The 20,537-nt window shown below is 37.9% G+C and overlaps 1 protein-coding gene across 1 annotated transcript in view; it reads right to left on the reverse strand.

Moving 5' to 3' along the window:
• Positions 1-20,202, reverse strand: part of RNF11 (ring finger protein 11) — a 42,181-nt gene extending 21,979 nt beyond the window's left edge. The window contains exon 1 of the mRNA XM_061121928.1: positions 19,808-20,202. Coding sequence (XP_060977911.1) covers positions 19,808-19,930 — 123 coding nt within the window. The 5' untranslated portion in view covers positions 19,931-20,202. The remainder of the gene's footprint in view (positions 1-19,807) is intronic.
• Between the last annotated feature and the right edge of the window lie 335 nt (positions 20,203-20,537).

Here is a 20,537-nt window from a genome sequence, read left to right on the forward strand (position 1 = left end):
TGGCATTAAGTAAAAACTAAAAGTATGCAAAAATATGAGGGTAATACTATATTTAAAAATATTTACACTTGGGAAAAATCATAAAACTCTGTACCCTTTAGGTAGTTACCACCCATTCCTCCTTCTCCCCAGACTGTTTCTATGGATTTACCTATTGTAGACATTTCATATAAATGGAGCCACATCTATGTGGGAAAAATCATAAAACTCTGTACCCTTTAGGTAGTTACCACCCATTCCTCCTCCTCCCCAGCCTGTTTCTATGGATTTACCTATTCTAGACATTTCATATAAATGGAGCCACATCTATGTGTATGGTGTCTAGCTTCTTTTTTTTTTTTTTTTTTTGGTGTCTAGCTTCTGCCACTGAACATTATATATTTGAGCTTCATCCATGTTGTGGCATGTTATCAACTCCATTTTTAAGATATAGTGAATCAGTCATATAAAATTATTTTGAGACTTTCTTGTATATAGGATACTATTAGTTAAATAATATTTTGTTTCAACAATGTTATTTTGGAGTGCAAATGTATACAAATCAGTGGAAATTTTTGTTTATACTTAAAACTGTAAAACTACAAAAAAAGAATAAATTTCAAAATATCTTCTAAAAGTATATAAAACCACTTCTAGTTTAGAATTATGTAATGAAATCCAACAAGACATACTGTGTACCACAAATCAGGAAAATGTGGCTCAGGGTGGTGTTACAAAATAGCTGTGTGACTCTGTCACACCCATTAATATTTCCAAGAGTATAGGACATCAAATGTTCTGAAATTTTTGTTCTTTATATTAAATAGCAGGCACGGAGGAACCACTGTTAACAGGAGACCTGGCAGCAGCAGACAAGGTATACTGAAGAAAGCAATGCAAGAAAGTAAGAACAGAAGTTTGAGATGATAGACCAGAGATTGTTAATTGAGACCTGGGCTGAAGTGGGTACATAAATTCTTACAAATTGCATACAAAATTCTGTGCACCTGCCCAGGAAGAGGATTTATGGATTTCAGCTTCTCAAGAGTTATGAAATAATGAAAGGGTTAAGAGACACTTGTGTGAAATTGGATGGTTGCCAGGGAAACACAAAAACCAGTTGAAGGAATATAAGTTAAAAATTCAAAGAGAGGAAATCTTGGCTGTTGATAACCTGAACATCCAGTCCTTAAACAAGCCCTCTCACAACTATAACCAAAGTTAGCTGTCCCACTGCAAGTCTTCTCTAGCACCTGCCACCCATGACTTTGTATTGTTTCAAGTCTGATCTTATCCTTGGTCCGTGGTACCTAATAGTAAGAGTGACTTCCTAGACCCACCCAAAGTTATCTGAAAAAATTATAACCACTTGCAAGTACCTTAAATAACTGCAAACAAATTTATAATTTGGGCTTAATCAGTTTTTCTATTTTAGCTTAAAATTATACATTCTATAACTGAAAAACAGTAGAAAATGGAAATTTTTGGAAATTAAGCAGTAATGTCTTTTCATAGAGCTTCTGAACCCGAAACACAGTCTTTGCCCTAAAAAGGGATCCTTGACCTTCAGACAAGCTAGATCCATTTAACCTTGAATGGAGGGTCCTGATTTAGGCTACCCAAAAATAGTCTTAATTTTTCTCCATCAAAAGGGGATTTCTAAAAGTGACTTCTGACAGACAAACATGTAGTTTAATTAAGAGTTTTCCTGGTATTGACTCCAACTTTGGTCCAGTGACTCCCTTACCTCCATCTGGTTTATTGACCTGGCCAGATTTCCCTAGGTGAGGCATTTAAATTCCTGCTTATTTGACCAAGTAACTCCCCACACATCAGCTCATTTAACCTAAATATTAAAGTTCAATCTGCTGGTCCAAAAATGGACCACTTAGTTCTCTGTACTCAGATCATTTGGACCACTTAACTTCTACAGTCAAACTTACAGTCCTGCCCATTTGTGCACCTATCTCCAGTTAGTCTTTTTGACTTGTTAAAACAGAGGTATTATCCAAAGAATAGTACTGACCCAAATGTCCATCAAATACAGAACTGGTTAAATAAATAACAGTATACACAACAATACTATGCAGCCCTAAAGAATGAAGCTTTTATGTACAGATAGGGAAAGAGCTTTAAGATATAGTGGAAGAAAAAGCAACGTGCAAAATTGTGTGTACAGTGGGCTACATTTTGTGTAAAGGGATGAGGTAGGACTACTAGTATTTGTTTGCATGTGTATAAAACTTCTTGAAGGATATAAAAAAATATTAACATTAGTTGCCTAGTGGATGTGGAACTGAGTGGCTGAAGAAAAGTAAGATTTCTCACCTGTACTTCTGTCCATGTGAATTTGACCACATAAGTGTATTATTTAATATTATTAAAAACTAAAGATTGTTTTCTTTTGTATGGGCCAATCCCACTTCCTCTGTTTGGATTCCATCTGCTTCCACTTTCTCAGAAACTTTATACTACATCTTTCTCATTAAAATCTATCCACCTTCCATTCCACATCCCATTATTGCCTATTCCTATACCACCCTCTTCCTTCAGAGCTGATCTCCTCCCAAAATAATATGTTCTTGACATTTCTATTCTCGGGAAAAATTCTTACCATATAATCCATTACTGAGTTCTGCTGTTTATTTCTCTCAAATAATAAGAGAATTCATCTATAACTCTTCTTCTCTACTGACAACATCCCATGTAACAATATCTGCTAATGCAGTGGCTTCCTAAATAGAATATATAATTTGTTCTCAGAGATCTCCGTCAAAAATTTAATTTACATAATACTTCTCCAACCCTACCTAAAATCCTTTCACTGGCTGCTGCTGCTAAGTCACTTCAGTCGTGTCCAACTCTGTGTGACCCCATAGACAGGGGCCCACCAGGCTCCCCTGTCCCTGGGATTCTCCAGGCAAGAACACTGGAGTGGGTTGCCATTTCCTTCTCCAATGCATGACAGTGAAAAGTGAAAGTGAAGTTGCTCAGTCGTGTCCGACTTTTAGCGACCCCATGGACTGCAGCCTACCAGGCTCCTCCGTCCATGGGATTTTCCAGGCAAGAGTATACTGGAGTGGGTTGTCATTGCCTTCTCCCTTCACTGGCTATCTTTCCCCTTTTCTAGGATAAAATTCAGAATCTTTAATAAAGATAATAAATGTAAAGGACATGGCACAAGCATCTTAATGACAACTCTCAGGTCACAAACATGTACCCTCTTCTCTAAAATGTTCTTTTTAGAGAGACAACTTTGTTCCTAAGAGATTCTGTTTGAAATGACAGACACAAAAAAGTATTTTAAAGGTATTTTGTAATCTTATCTTTGTGGTGCTATATCTTGGAGTCTTTCTGGGCTACAGGTCATAACCATTGTGGGTTGTGAGATCAGTTTTAGAGGGTCAAAGTTAGGACTTTTCAGGAAATGAAACAATATACAGAATACATAATGATAAGTATCAATACTGTTTATGAAACTTGTTTCCATTTTTATAAAATGAAATCTGGTATAAAATGTATTTTTTTCTATCATGAGTTGTCAAAAAAAAAATCTGAACGCCATAGTCTAAGCAATTTGAAACTATGATGCTACTGTATTGCTATGATACAATTTTTTCATCTATGACTGAGAAATTATATCTCAAGTTTAATTTTCAATAGATTTCAGAATTTCAGTCATTTAAAAATGGCTCCATTTCATGTTACCCAATCTTAAATGAGGTCTTAAATGACAATTTACTTAACAGTGTTGCAACAGCAAAATTTAACTGAATACCTATATCACACAACTATCAGAACTCTGTGGTTCAAACCCCCAAGGCTTTGCCGCTTCTGGCAGCAGAGATATGAGCTCATGATCTGCAACTCAGAGACTGCCTCTCAGGGATTCTTAACCTTCTCTGTGGCATGGAAACCTTTACCAAACTGATGAAAAGTCATGGTTCCCTTCTCAGACACTGCTTTTGAATGGATATGTAAGATTACCAAGGAAATGAGTTATACCGAAATGCAGTTCTATTCTTGACCCCAAAGGAATCTGTGGATTTAAAGGTAAGTATTTATCAAGCTAAACATTACAGTGAGTTTAAGAATTTATACATAAGCAGTCTCAGGTAACTAAAGTACATTTTAAGAAACACAAAGCATTTTGAGAAACAATATCTAGGGACAAGAGAAAATTCCAGATAATGAAACAGTGAGGAATGGGAGGTATTATTTGAAAAATGAAATACTGATAAGCTTACCTCAATATTAAAGGTTTCTTCCCTTTCTCTATTTCTCTACTCTCACATGTATATGGACTTCCTGCTAAAATCAACTTAAGCAAACTTGTGCCAAGGAAACTAAATTTTTGACCCCTCCCCACAAAAATTATAAAATGCAGCTACAAGAATTAAAAGCAGAATAGATTTCACTCAGTAACACAAATATTCCTGCATAATTGAAGACTCTGGGCATCATTCTATTCCTTAGAGAGTATCATAAACTCATCTTTCTAATAATTTTGAATCAGTAAAATGAGATGAAAATCTGCTCTGAAGTCAGTATTTCAGTGATTTATGGTATGGGGGAAGGAATAAGAATTAAAAGGGTGGGTTTCGAAGTTTGACTCAGCTGAGAATCAGTCTTAGAAAGACATTGTTACCAAAGATAGTGTACTGGAATAAAAAAATGTTAAAAACGTAAAATATATTTTAGAAGGTTTTCTATCCCAAACTTATCCAAAATAAATTGTTTGAATTGGAAAATTTCACTTAAATCTAATTGCAGTTAGATTTTCTACACTTGGATCCACTCCTGTGTGATTTCAGTACCCCATCTTTTAAAAATTTTTTAAATTTTTAATTGGAGGATAATTGCTTCACCAATGTTGTATTGGTTTCTGCCAAACAACAAGAAGAACCAGCTATAAGTATATGTATGTCCCCTCCCTCTTGAACTTCCTTCCCACCCCCAATCCCATCCCACCCCTCTAGGCTGAATACTTCATCTTTTCAAGTCTTGTTTTTTTAAGTTTCTTTGCTCCTTCATTACCCTGAATAGACTACCTATCAGTTCCTACGGCTTCAGGGCCCTTTTAAACTTCAAATCTACTTTTATTACTTCAACATTTAAAAAATATCACAATAAAAAGCAAGAAACTAGGATACAAATGACCAGTGGAGATAATGCTAAGTAAAACACATTCACACTATACTATGCATGCTACGTGCGTGCTAAGGTGCTTCAGTGTCCGACTCTGTGCGACCCTATGGTCTGTAGCCCGCCAGGCTCCTCTGTCCATGGGGATTCTTCAGGCAAGAATACTGGAGTAGGTGGCCGTGCCTCCTCCAGGGGATCTTCCTGACCCAGGGATTGAGCTATACTATACTATAATTAGGAGAAGGCAATGGCAACCCACTCCAGTACTCTTGCCTGGAAAATCCCATGGACGGAGGAGCCTGGTAGGCTACAGTCCATGGGGTCCCAAAGAGTCGGACACAACTAAGTGACTTAACTTTCACTTCACTTTCATGCATTGGAGAAGGAAATGGCAACCCACTCCAGTATTCTTGCCTGGAGAATCCCAGGGACAGAGGAGCCTGGTGGGCTGCTATCTATGGGGTCGCACAAAGTCGGACATGACTGAAGCAACTTAGCAGCAGCAGCAGCATACTATAATTAACTTTAATCAGGAATTGGTGCCTTAATATCAATTAATGGCAAATGTATCATCTCTTATTTTGATTTGGGAGAGAAAGGTTAGACAGGGACCCCTGATCACTTATAGGAGAAAAGAAAGATGAAAGGGGAATCATCAATTGAGGATAGAAGAGATGACACTAGAACAAAAAAAAAAAAAATACTTTGCTAACTTTAGCATTTTGCTGAGTGGCAGTGCTGTTTATTTTCAAATGACAAAACAGATGTTACACAAAGGGACATTTCTGTTAATTTAGCACAATCCTGCTGTGCTATACAAAACCTACCTTTATATGACTTATGAGATATTTTTAGAAGACCCACTTTATTATAAAGGAGCCTCATTACCTCAATTATATCACTGTATAACCCACTTCATTCCAGTATCCCATTCTTCTGACAGATTCACTCTACTGGAAAGGACTCCCAGGTTCCCATGACTGCCTTTGAGCCAAATCTAGTGTATTATATCTATTTTGATTCTTCTGCTATTCCACTGCCATACTGTGCAATTACTTCTGCTATCTAAAACTCAATTCTCATATAGCTGACTAACACTACAGCTAACTAAGCTGTTTCTTCATCTATAAAATAAGAATAACTTTCACTGTCAAATAATTATTATGAAAATTAAGAACTTCCAGTTTCTGATCTAGCATGCAAGTAGAACCAGTGCTAGGGTAGAAAAACCTAAACTATAATTCTGCTGGGAGCTGTATGATTGCTGGGGGTTCAGTATGAACAAGCCTGAGTTATAAACTCCAGGGGAACCCCACACTAAATCTGTAAGTTTTACTTCCATGAGCTATACCAGGTCCTCACAGTAATTATTAGAATCATTTATTATTAGGTTATTAATTATTATTATATTATTAGATTATTTAAAAAGTCCCCTCATGCTTGCAAGAGGAGGAGGAGGAAAGGAACTATTTTGATATATGTCAGAGCATTCTATTTTTCTTCACCTTAAGGGGCAGAGGTGGACACAATAAGAACTAGGAATTGCAAATTAAAACAAGTAAACAAAAATATCACTACAAACCTATTAGAATGGTGAAAACCTAAAACACTAGACAATATCAAATGCTGGTGAGGATATGGATGGAACAACAAGAAATCTCCTTCACTGCTGGTGGGAATGCAAATGGTACAGCCACTCTGAGAGACAGTTTGGTGGCCTCTTACAAAACTAAACATACTCTTATACAATCCAGCAATTGTGCTCCTTTGGTATTTATCTAAAGGAGTTGAAAACTTAACATCCACCCAAAAAACCTACACATGGATTTAACAGCAGCTTTAATCGTAATTGCCAAAACTTGGAAACAACCTTTATGTAAATAAACTGTAATACATCAAGGCAATGGAATACTATTCAGAGCTAAAAAGAAATGATTAACTAAGCCATGGATAGACATGGCGGAACCTTGACTGCATATGACTAAATGTAAAAAGTCAATGTGAAAAGGCTACATTCTATTTGATTCTAAATATAAGACATTCTTGAAAAGACAAAAAAACTATGGAGACAGTAAAGGATCAGTGGTTGCCAGGGGTTAGAAGGAAGGGATGACTATGTGAAACAGAGGATTTTTTTAGGCAGGACAAATATCTTGTATGATACTATAATGAAAGAGCCATGTCACTGTACATTTGTCCAAACTCATGCAATGTACAACACCAAGAGTGAACCTTTATGTAAACTATGGATTTTGGATAATAATGATGTTTTAGGGTAGGTTCATTAAGAAAAAAAAAAAATTAAATGTGGCCCAATCAAACTCCCAGCTGACTTATTTTCAGAAATTGACAGTGATCCTAAAATTCATACAGAACTACAAAGGACTAAGAATAGCCAAAGCAATGTTGAATAATAAGAACAAAATTTGAAGATTCACATTTTCTGATTTCAAAATTTACTGCAAAACTAGTGTACGCCTAGCATTAAGAACAGACATATAAAATCAATGGACATAACAGAAGAGTCCAGAAATAAACCCTTAAGACTTACAGACAATTTGGGGCACAACAATGAGGAAGCAGTACTCAAAAAGTGGTGCTCTAACAGGATAGTCCATGCAAAGTAATAAATTTGGGCTTTCTTTACACTCTACACAAAAACTGACTCTTAGAAGAAAACACAGGAATAAATCTTTGTGAACCTGGGTTAAGCAAAACTTGCTCAGACACAACACCAAAAGCTCAAGTGACAAAAGAAAAAATAAACTGGACTTTATCAGAATTAGCAATTTTTGTGCTCAAGTAATGCCATCAAGAAAGTAAAAAGACCACAGCAAAGGAAACGATAAACAAAATGAAAAGATAACCTACAGAAAGGGAGAAAATATTTGGAAATGAAGCAACCAACAAGGGATTAATTCCCAAAATATATATATATACAAACAGCTCATGCAGTTCAAGAAATTAAAAAAATTTTTAAAAATAGGCATAGATTCAAATAGACATTTCTCCAAAGAAGACATACAGATGGAAAAAAGCACATGAAAATATGCTCAACACCTCTACTAGAGAAATGCAAATCAAAACTTCAATGAGCTATCACCTCACATCGATCAGAATGGACATCATCAAAAAACCCTACAAACGATAAGTTCCAGAGTGAGTATGGAGAAAAGGGAGCCTCCTACACTGTTGGTGGGAATGTACATTGATAAAGTCACTGTGGACAACTGAATAAGGTTCCTTGACTAAAAAACAGCTACCATATGATCCCACAATCATATAGTGTATATCTGGAGAAATCATAGTTTGGGAAGATACATGCACCCCAACGTTTACTGTAGCACTACTTACATAACCAGGACATGGAAGCAAACTAAATGTCTATGGACAAAAGAATGGATAAAGAAGTGGTATATGCATACCATGGAATATTACTCAGTCATAAAGAATGAAAATCATGCCACTGCAGCAACATGGATGGACCCAGAGATGGTCATACTAAGTAAAGGAAGACAAGCATGTGATATTGCTTATATGTGGAATATAAAAATAACATGGTACAAATGGACTTATTCACAAAACAGAAACAGACTCACAGATATAAAAAAACAAACTTATGGCTACCAGGGGAGAAGTGGGGGAGGGATAAACTTGGAAATTGGAATTGACATATACACACTACTATACATAAAACAGATAATTAACAAGGACCTACTGTACAGCACAGAGAACTCTACTCAACACTCTACAACCACCTCTATGGGAAAAGTACCTACAAAGGAGTGATGTGTGTACATGTATGACTGATTCACTCTGCTGTACAGCAGAAACGAACACAACATTGTAAATCGACTCCACTCCAATAAACATTAATTTTAAAAAAGTGAAAAGACAATTCACAAAACAGGATAAAACCTGCATCTCATATCTGACAAGGGATCAGAATATACAAAGAACTCTTGACAACTGAATAATAAAAAGACAATCTGATTAAAAGTGGATAAAAGATCTGAATAGACATTTCTCCAAAGATATACAAATGGCCTAGAAGCATACAAAAAGATGCTCAACATTAGCTTTTACAGAAATGCAAGCAAAACCACAACGAGATATCACTTCATAGTCATTAGACTGGCCATTTAAAAACAAAGCAAAAAGCAGATAACAAGTTTTGGTGCTGATGTGCAGAAATTGGAACCCTTGTGTACTGCTGGTGGGAATGTAAAACTATACTACAAGTGTTCAGGAAAAGTCTGGCAGTCCCTCAAAAAGTTAAACATGGAATTATATGACACAGCAATTCTACTAGGAAGTGTATAAACCAAGAGATAAAAAGACATAAAAACTTTAATTCAAACATTTATAAAAGCATGGCTGATTCATATCAATGTATGGCAAAAACCACTAAAATACTGTAAAGTAATTAGCCTCCAACTAATATAAATAAATGAGAAAAAAAAAAGCATTCGTAAGAGCCAAAAAATGGAAGTGCAAACATTCATCAATGATGAACGGCTAACAAAATGTGGTTGATCCATGCAATGAAATACTTCACATTATAAAAAGGAATGAAGTCCTGATATATACCACAGATTCATATAGATGAATCTTGAGAACAGTAAGTAAGAGGCCAGCAACAAAAGACCATATATTAATATTGGTATGCACTTCTCATGTTTTTAGGTGCTAAGTCATGTTTGACTCTTTGGAACCCCACAGACTCTAGCTCTCCAGACTCCTCTGTCCCTGTGGGATTTCCCAGGCAAGAATACTGGAGTAGGTTGCCATTTCCTTCTCCAGGGTATCTTCCTGACCCAGGGAAGACATGCATTGGCAGGTGAATTCTTTACCACTGAGCCACCAGGGAAGCCTGCACTTCTTATTGGGGAAATACAAATTGAAACTACAATGAAACACTTCTACAGACTTATTAACTCCAAAAGAAAAGCTTGACTGACAATACCAAGTGCTGGTAAGGATACAGAGCAAACAGAACTCTCATACACAGCTGATAGGAGTGTAAACTGGTGAAACCACTCTGGCAACTGTTCCATTACCCAACATTTCTACTCCTGAATATACACAAATAGGTATTTATGTATATTTTAAAAAAATGTTCATAGCACATTCATACAGCCAAAAACTAACACAACCCAAATACACATCAAATAGTAACATGGATTTTAAAAGTATATTTGGGGACTTCCCTGGTGGCTCAGCTGGTAAAAAATCTGCCTGCAATGTGGGAGATCTGGGTTTGATCCCTGGGTTGGGAAGATCCTCTGGAGTAGGGAAAGGCTACCCACTCCAGTATTCTGGTCTAGAGAATTCCATGGACCGTAAAGTCCATGGGGTCACGAAGAGTCAGACACAACTGAGCGACTTTCACTTTCTGGTGGTCCAATGGTTAAGACTTTACCTTCCAAAGGGTTCAATGCCCGGTCAGGGAGCTATAATCCCACGTGCCTTGGGGCCAAAAAACCGAAATATAAAAAAACAGAAGCAATACTGTAACAAATTCAATGAAGATTTTTTTAAAAATGATCTACATTTAAAAAAGTGTATTTATTCAGCTGAATCCTGTACAGCAACGAAAAATAATGAGCTGCTCCCACCAATATGAAACAACATAACTGAATTTCACAAACAATGCTGAACCAATTATTTAAGTTCAAAATTGGGTAAAAACAAGATAAGGTGTTAAGAGGTCAGAATAGTGGCTACCTTTGGAGAAGGGGCATTGTATGTTGGAGGGATATGAGGGAGCCTTTTGGGGGGTTGGATATTGGCTATATACTGATGGTGATTATAATATGTAAGGGCTTCCCTGGTGGCTCAGATGGTGAGGAATCTGCCTGTAATGCAGGTTCACTAGGTTATGTAGCTAAGGGATTGTTATTTATACTATTAAAGATATAGTCTTTATTGTATTATATATAAACAATAAAAAGGTTTTACACACACATATTATACTTTAACTGTACAAGACTAATCAACTCCCTCTAAATTCATGCTCACCACCTACTGATTATGCTTCTGGCTTCAAGCTCCCCAACTCATAGTTTAATCAGGGCAGTTCTTCTCTTTTATTCATTTTTTTATACTGATGCTCATCATTTGATATCTTCAGAAGCTAAAGAGTTACTTTGTGATTCACTGCCCTATATTATAAATCGATCCTCCAACTTAAGAAGTCTGAAACAATTTAATATTTGATTATACTGTTTCACACTGAATAAATGCTTCATGTATATACATTAATCTTGTCTCCTTAAAGCAGTAGCTCTTTAGGGATAAAGAACTCATTTTTCCTTTTGTCTTGGTGCCCAACACACACCTACTGATTGGTAGAAGAAATGAGGTATCAAGTGTCTTGGTTTTTAACCTTAAAGCCTTATGGTAAACTACTTTTTTCCACAAATATAATAATTAAATTGTTATACAAAATTATGTGCAATTTTAACTAACTGGGACAATTATAAAAGTCTCATTCTCCTTAAAGTCAGTTAGCTCTATAAGAATTCAAAAAGTTTTAATAAATTTAGGAACTACTATGTCTGAAGGATTGCTTTCTTCGTTTCCATACTTTCAGATCCCTTATTTACCTTATTGTACGCTCTCTGGATTAAGTAACAAGATAATTGCTCAACTGCCCCTGGGAGCACACTCCAGGTTTGCTATTTAATTAAAAGATAGGTATATGTACATTCACATTAAAATGAGCTCAAAACATTTTTAATTGGTTACAAAAAGGAACTCTTCAAAGACTTCAAAAGCAACATACCACAAAGTCAAATACAAAACCAAAAGGTCAGCCAGATTCCCCAAGAGCAGAAAATATATTTAGTTCTCCCTTATCACTTTACTTTTCAGTTGCATGTAGCAATCTCTTCTGCCATTAAAACACATACACTTTGCCTATCTATATGCTTGCTTTTCTTTACATCTTGCACTTATATTTCCATTCTGAGTCTTTGGTATTTTTACCATCTCACTCTTAATTTCATTTATATCACAAGTGCAAAAATCCTGAATATTGAGCAGGTTAACAATATCATAAGTACTTGTTAAATTCAATATTAAAAGTTACTGACAAGTAATCAACCCCTGGGAATTTGTTACAGTCTTTAAAATAATCTATGATACAGGACAGAAACACAGCACCCCTAACTCTTTGTATCATCCCTAACTCTTTGCTTGAAGAAAGGTAATACATAGAAGATAATTATATTCAGAAATGGCTTGGGGCAAGATGACAAAGAAATATAACATCTAATTTAAATTGTATTTATTTACATCATCCTCTTTCCACTCCCTTCCTCATTTCCACAAGTTCTGAAGTTGGCTGAGACAGTGAAGACAAAAAGTAGTGGTGTAAGTTGAAGAAAAAAGTCAGGGAGAACCTAGAGTAGCCAGTCTGTGTAATCTATCTTAAGTATTAAGACTTTTTAAAAGATCAAAATTTTACAAAAATATGTACCAGAAAGTACTAACTAAAAAATATTTTAAGAAAATCAAGTTCTCAGATCTTCTGTACCAAGTACTCATTACCCCTATCTTTTCAAGTTACCCTATAATTAGTCTTGGAATTAAACTCTAACATAAACTGCCCTAATCTTAAAGGTGCTCATACATTCTTAATGGCAAAGCATCAGCCTTAATTAAAGGACATCCAGAGTGGGAGATCATGCACAGACAAAATTCCTGCAACAACGGTTACAAATAAACTGCTTATTTAAAAAAAAGAAAGATGAGGCAAGCTGAACACAGACCAAACTCAAATGAAAATAAAAGTAAAGAGATTAACTTTGCCAAAGCTTATGCACTTTATAAATTAGAAGTGATGGGACAAAACTGAATATAGTCAGATAAAATAGTTAACATGGAAGAGAAAAATAGCAGAACCCTCTGAAGTACAAAAGCCAAACACTAAAGCACAGGATTCTGGGAACAATTTACACAGAAGTCAACAACCACAAAACTTCACACTCACATACAAACACAGTAACTGATTTTCACATTTATTCAAGTATTTGAGTGTCTGCTATGTAAAAATAGTTCTAGCAATGCAAAGATGAATCATCAGACTTGGATTCTGGTAGGGGAGATGTAACATTGTTATAAAGAATTAAAATCAAATAGGAAAGGTAAAGTGTCCTAAGAAAGGTAAACAAGTGCTAACTGAGTTCAGATTAAGAAGCTATTCATGTTGGGGGAGATCAAAAAAGGACTCCTAACATTTGAGCTGGACACTGCAAACTAAAATTTACACTGGGAATGATTAAGAGGGGTATTCTGGGCAATGAGCAAAGGCAGAGGCTGGGTACCAGAAGGCATACATATATACTGGGTTGGCCAAAAAGTTCATTCACATTTCTCTGTAACATCATTCAAAAACCCGAACGAATTTTTTGACCAACCCAAATTATAGAGCAAATGTCAGTCTGACTACAGTACAGATTTTATGTGCATGTGTGTGTGTGTTCAGTCGCTCAGCTGTGTCCGACTCTTTGAAGACTCCATGGACTGTAGCCCACCAGGCTCCTCTGTCCATAGAATTTTCCAGCAAGAGATTAGAGAGTATGTGTGTGTGTGTGTGTGTTGGGGGGGGGGGGGGCAGTTGGCCTTTGGACAGATGTCTGCCACCCTACCTCCCCAGATACCAGCATCTGAAAAAAAGCAAACTTTTCTTCCAAAAAAGAAAAAAACCGTAGTGAGTTGCCATTTCCTTCTCCAGGTGATCTTCCCGACCCAGGGATTGAACCCTCATCTCTGGCATCTCCTGCATTGGCAGGCAGTTTCTTTGCCACTGTGCCACCTGTAGACTACAAAAAGCTGGCAAAGTATAAAAGAAGTCAGATTATAACTCTGAATGCTAAAATAGGTCTTCAGCGATGAGTCATGAAGAATCCTTAAGGATTAAGAGGCAAGGGAATCTGATTTGGACAGAATCTACTGAACAACAAGGGATGAAATGAATGGGGAGAAGAGGAGACATTAAACAGTAAATTGTGACAGGTCATGAAGACCTCAGTTGCAGTGGTGATGGTGTAAGAGGGAGAAGGCAGAGTTCTAGGTCTATAATGTGTAAGGTGCCATTCCACTCTACTGAGAAACTTTTAAAATCTGAACACATCATTCTTACTTTTAAGAAAACTGTGATCTGGAAAAATAATAAATGTTAAAGCATCAAGAACTAATTAATAAGGTAATATATGATTTCCAGATAAATATTACACAGAAAAAGTACTGTACTTGAAGAAATCAGGAGAGGGGAAAAAGTGGAAGCTTTATTCAAGAGGTTGGAGTTGATCTGCACCTCAATGAAAAGGTAGAACTTTAAGAGAGGAGGGATAAAATCTCACAAACAATTCGATTAATAAGAGTAAGATATGTTAAACAATTTGTTTAATAAGAGTAAGATATGTGAGATACATTGAGGTAATTTTCAGCAAAATGGTAAACAAAACACTAATACATTAAAAATAATAATACAAAAAACCCCCTCAAAACCTCAATTACTTGAATTTCATAAAGATATAAAAAAAAATAAGGTATTATTTATTACAGGTTTGAAAGCTTAAAAATAAGTATTTTCTTAGTCTAGATTTTTAAAAGAGAGAGTGTTCTAAATGAGAGACCACGCCTTAAAAAAACAACTTTCAGGCAGTTTCAAATATCCAAAATGTTTTGTTATTTGTGAATGAAGTTCCTCCAGACATAACATAATCTGATAAACCCTCTTCATATTTTACATGTAAGTAACAACCACGATATGTACTCAGACCCATCTGACTCCAAAACCAGAGCTACAATTGCACTCAGTGCTATGTTATAATTTTTCTTCTGATTTCAAAATCTCAAATGTATTAATCACAAAGCGCAGGGCAGAAGTAAAAGATCAGTAAATCTCAAACTACTGAACATACAACTGCTGCAAAACTGAGAGATACCACTTTGTGCAAATATATACCTACTCAGATAAAAATACTGTAAAGAGCTTTTTTGCAGTCATTGAATATTAACTTTTTAACAGAGTGAATTAACCTATGAGGAATGGGGGTCTTAGAGTGACTAGTGGTTTTTCAATTAGTTCACTTACACCTTCCAAGGCTGGGCTATCTTACCTGGCCCTTTCCTCAGACTTTCATGACTTATCTTCCCTCTAACAACCCTTCTAAGACTGTCCTTGATGGGTAGATGTCCTTTGTGTTCTTTTAAAAAATTCCTTCCCTAAAGAGTAGATGGTATGTCAAATTTCTTCTTTTTTTATTTTCTAATTCAAGAAAAGCTCTAACCTCTTATCTCAGATTTCTTTAAGGACAAGGATTCACATTCTTTCTCATACAATAAACATTTTGTTAAGATTACAAAGGGTTGAAAAGAATTACACTATTTTATCAATGATTATTTTAAACCAATGACTATATTTAGTATTATTGGGACTAGATTTTTAGGATTGATTTCTTAAAAATGATCCACAATAAAGGAAAAAGGCACTAGGAATATGCATAATTTTTATAAGACATTCAACTGCACTTGCCTTGCCTCAAAATAAATATATTAATTCGCTTAAAGGAAATCCAGTCTTCAACCAGTAACTGAGTGCCTATTAAGTCCCGGCACTGTTCTAGACACTTGGGAAACCACAATTTTTTTTTTAAAAACTCCCTTTCTTCATGGAGTTTACCACCAGTGGGAGATAATAAATAATGTTAGAAAATGATAAATGCTATGGGGAAATAACAGAACAGGGTAAGCTTAGCAGAGTGCTAAGGTAAGTGCAATTTTAAATAGGGTGGTCACAGCAATCCCACTCCTGGGCATACACACCGAGGAAACCAGATCTGAAAGAGACACATGCACCCCAATGTTCATCGCAGCACTGTTTATAATGGCCAGGACATGGAAGCAACCTAGATGCCCATCAGCAGATGAATGGATAAGGAAGCTATGGTACATATACACCATGGAATATTACTCAGCCATTAAAAAGAATTCATTTGAATCAGTTCTAATGAGATGGATGAAACTGGAGCCCATTATACAGAGTGAAGTAAGCCAGAAAGATAAAGACCAATACAGTATACTAACGCATATATATGGAATTTAAAAAGATGGTAACGATAACCCTATATGCAAAACAGAAAAAGAGACACAGATGTACAGAACAGACTTTTGGACTCTGTGGGAGAAAGCGAGGGTGGGATTTCTGAGAGAATAGCATTGAAACAAGTATACTATCAAGGGTGAAACAGACCACCAGCCCAGGTTGGATGCATGAGACAAGTGCTCAGGGCTGGTGCCCTGGGAAGACCCAGAGGGATGGGATGGGGAGGGAGGCAGGATGGGGGATCGGGATGGGGAAAACATGTAAATCCATGGCTGATTCATGTCAACGTATGGCAAAACCCACTACAATACTGTAAAGTAATTAGCCTCCAACTAATAAAAATAAATGAAAAAATAAAATAAAATAAATAGGGTGGTCAGAGAGGATTTAAGAAAGTGTCACAATTTGAGTAAAAACTTGAAGGGAGTCAGCCATGATGATATTGGGGGGAAAGTACTAAAGGCCCAGAATCAACCAGGGCAAAGGTTCTGGTGTATCCTAGAACAAAGAGGCCAGAGAGGTTAAAGAGAAGCCAGCAAAGGGCAGAGTAGTAGTAGGTATAAGGAGAACTATGTTTGCGGGCAGAGAGTACAGATCATGTAGGGTTTATGGGACACTAAGGAATCTGGATTTTACTTTGAATGAAATGAGGATTCACAGAAAGTTTGGTAGAGTGTCATGATCTGTTTCACCAGAAACAATCTGGATGATAGATTAAACATGGATTAAAGGGAAAGCAAGGGTGAAAGCAGGGAGACCAGTGAGGAGGCTACAAAAGAAACCCAGGAGAGAAATATGTATTTTCCATAAACTTGACCACAATTTGTTTATGCTTACTTTCAAGCATAAATAGATAAAACAAATCTCAGATCCTGCTAATAGGAAATAACTGGATCTTATTGAAGTTTATTATAGAGCTCTTGGCATATACATGTACACACATCTTTTAACTACTCACTGAAGAATACCAAATGTGTTCCTTTACAATCAGTTATTCTCTGAATTTTTAAAATATCCTTTTGTAGCTGAAACTATTCTTTAAAGAAATAAATCAGTATTTCTATAGCTGTCAATTATATACTATTTTTGAAGAAAAAATAAGTTACTTCTGTTCATTAAAAGTATAAATTATTTATTTATCTTGGATTGGTGTTTCTCAGACAATCTGAATTTTACATTCCTAACACATTTCACATTCCTAAAACATTTCAGTTCCTTCAGGTAAGACAAATTTCTACAAAAGCTTCTCTTTTTATACTTCTATCTTTAAAGAAATTACTTTCTTTAAATTGATACCAAAGTTGCCTAGCAGTATCTGGGTTTTCATTTCAGGAAAGGGCAACCATGAAAAACTCCCACTGTCACAAATAACATGTCCCAAAAAACACTTCTACATGATACCAAAAAAACTCTATTATCTTAATCCTCCTGGAAAAGGCAAATATTGAATACAATCTCCATAAATTCTAAAGAAGTTATTCTTAACAATGTATAAGATATACATGTATATAAGAGAAAGAGTACAGTAAGTTGAAGGTATTTTAATTGCTTAGAAGAGGACTAAGGAATATAGGAGATTTTGAAATAAAAACTCATACCTCTAAAAAATTTTTTTCATGAAATGGAAATAAGCACACTGTCCTATAACATTTATGAAGGAAATCAAGAGTGAAATTTGAAGGAAAGTAAGAGTGAAACAATTTACTTGCTTCAAAGACTCAGGAAAGCACTTAGATTTGGCTTGGATTTTTAGAGACTTCTCCTATGACAATTTTTTGGAAGAAATGGGTGTGTAAACTAACACAGCAATACTCAATTCAAATTCATTAATTCACTCAACATTTAAGTGTTTATGTGCCAGAAACTGCACTAAGCACTGGGGGTAGTCCCTGTTCTCAAGGGCTTCGAGTTTTCCCTTCTTCCAGTTACTGAGCAACTACTATGAAGCCAGATGTTGTGGATACAACAAACAGGAAACAGAGTTCCTACCTGCATATACTGGAGAAGGAGGGAAATGCCTCAAGAATGAGACACACATCTAACTTAACAAGGACAACGTATAAGTGTTATATGTGTTGCTTTTGAAAGTGCGGACACTTCCTTCATGGGGGACACAAAGCAGGGAGTGATGGATTCAGGGAGAGAGGGAGGGGAATTTAGGAACTTCAGATACAGCTCAGCTGAGTCCTCAAAGAGGATTATACGCTCACCTGCTGACCTTGGGGGAAGGGTTCCAGAGAAAGCAACTGGAGCTAAGGAAGAGAGGTGAGAATAAGCTGTTGTGTTTGACAGGCCTGGAATATGAATGTGAGGGATAAATCACGGAGTCTTCCGTATGCCACAGGAAAAGACGCGACTTTACCAGCATATATCAAAGGCCCCTGATGGGTTTTACTCAGAAAACTAGCGTTTGTGATCAGGTTTTTCTGGTGTGGTGAGACACTGATTTACATAGGAATGAGAAAGGAATAACACTAGATAATGATGTCACCACATGAAACAACAAAGGAGACTGGCCAGTTAGAAAATTAAACCCCAATCAGGAAAAAAAATTAAGCCACTTAACTATCCAAGTCCTTCTGGTGAAGTTTTTAATCAACATCTTGAAAAAGTAGAGGAAAGGTTTATATATATATTATGGATTATAACATCTACATATCTATTTTGAGTTTTCTAAAGAGGTCTTCAGCTCTTTACAAATTATGTAAAGACAGCTGGAGCTGCTGATTGCTGTACAAAAAGCGGTGAAGCTCTTTAGAAGACAAGTCTTTGATACATAGGGAGAACCATGAGTAACAGAAGGTATTTCTCAAGTAAGGTTTAAAGGTTTCCAAAGTTCAAGATAATCAAGTTCTCTTTAATCCGCGCGTTTAAAAGGTGTGTCACAGGGGTGGAGCAAAAAGAGGAGGGGTTCAGAATTAATACTGTTGTTGTTGCTCTTCAGTCTCTAAGCTGTGTCCTACAATTAACATAAACACACACACACATATATATAAAGAAGCAACTCCATGTTGTTGGAACCAAAATCACTACTTGAAAATCTCCCAAGCACAGGAAGAAATGAACGCCTACTAAATTCAATGAATACAAACAGACGAGAGGGAGGAGAGGAGGATCACACTTGAAAGTATAAATGGGGTGTATGTGTGGCGGCGGGTGGGGGCGGGGGGAGGTTAACCACTTACCCAGAACCCATAATCCAGCCGGTGATAAGGAAATCATCTTCGAATCTCACAATTCAAATATAAAGGCAAGAAAACATCACTTCCGAACTCCACAATCTAGCCACCAGTCACTGGTCAAGGGGATATAATCACACACTCGAATCCCAGAACTCAAGGACAGAAGTACCATCCCCACACTGCTCGAAAGAAGGTGAAGGATTCCCCCTAAACTGACGATAGGAGCAATCACACTTAAACCCAGCCCTAAGGGGGGGTCAGTGCCTCCCAGGCCAGGTGTTGCCGAGGCCAGGGACAGTGACAGACAGCCCCCAAGCCCCACAACCTCCGCCAGAGCCGCCTCGACTCCTCGCACCCCCCTTCCCCAACACACACCCTCCCCTACCTGATATGGCGGCGGCGGCTCCTGATCCGGCTCCGTCCCCTCGCCAAAGCTGGCCCGGTCGGACTGAGACTCGTGAAGCAGGGAGATGTCATCCGAAGTGGGGGACTTGAGGCAGTTCCCCATCTTCCGGGGCTGGGGTGTGTGATCTGGGGGAGGAAAAAAGCAGTGGCGGGGTCGTTCGCACGCTCCGCGGTCAGCCTCGGTCAGCGAGGTGGAGTCGGGCGGCAGGCCGGGGTTCAGGCGGTAGCGGCTCCCCCGGCCCCCGGCGCCGCCGAAGGGCAGCTCATGCCAGTCCCTGGGGCTGGGGGGTTAAGGCTGGGCCGCGGGTTTCCCGGGGTCGCGGCGGTTGCCTCCTCCGAGGCGGCGGCAGTGGGGGGGGGGGGGGGGGGCGGGGAGACGAAGCACTTCCCCACCCCGCCCCCCCGCGGGGCGGCGGCAGCCGCGGAGCTGCTGGGCCTAATCCAGGTCAGGAGGGGGGGGCGCGGCCGTCGCGGCTCCCTCAGCTGCTGCCTCAGCTGCTGCTGCTGGCCCCGCCGACGCCGGAGCCGCAGCCGCGGGCCTCATCCTACTCCGCTTCGCAGCGGCGGCGGCGGCCAGAACGAGGCCAGCTGCGGGCCTGCGTCACGCCGCCGTGCGTGCCCTGGTCCCGCCCCCGGCGCTGGGAGGCGTGGGTAGCTCCGGCTGCGCTCCCGGCTCCTTTGCCACCCCCCGCCCCTCCCCCGTCCCCAGG

The sequence above is a fragment of the Dama dama genome, chromosome 20 (assembly GCF_033118175.1).
Source record: "Dama dama isolate Ldn47 chromosome 20, ASM3311817v1, whole genome shotgun sequence".
NCBI lineage: Eukaryota > Metazoa > Chordata > Mammalia > Artiodactyla > Cervidae > Dama > Dama dama.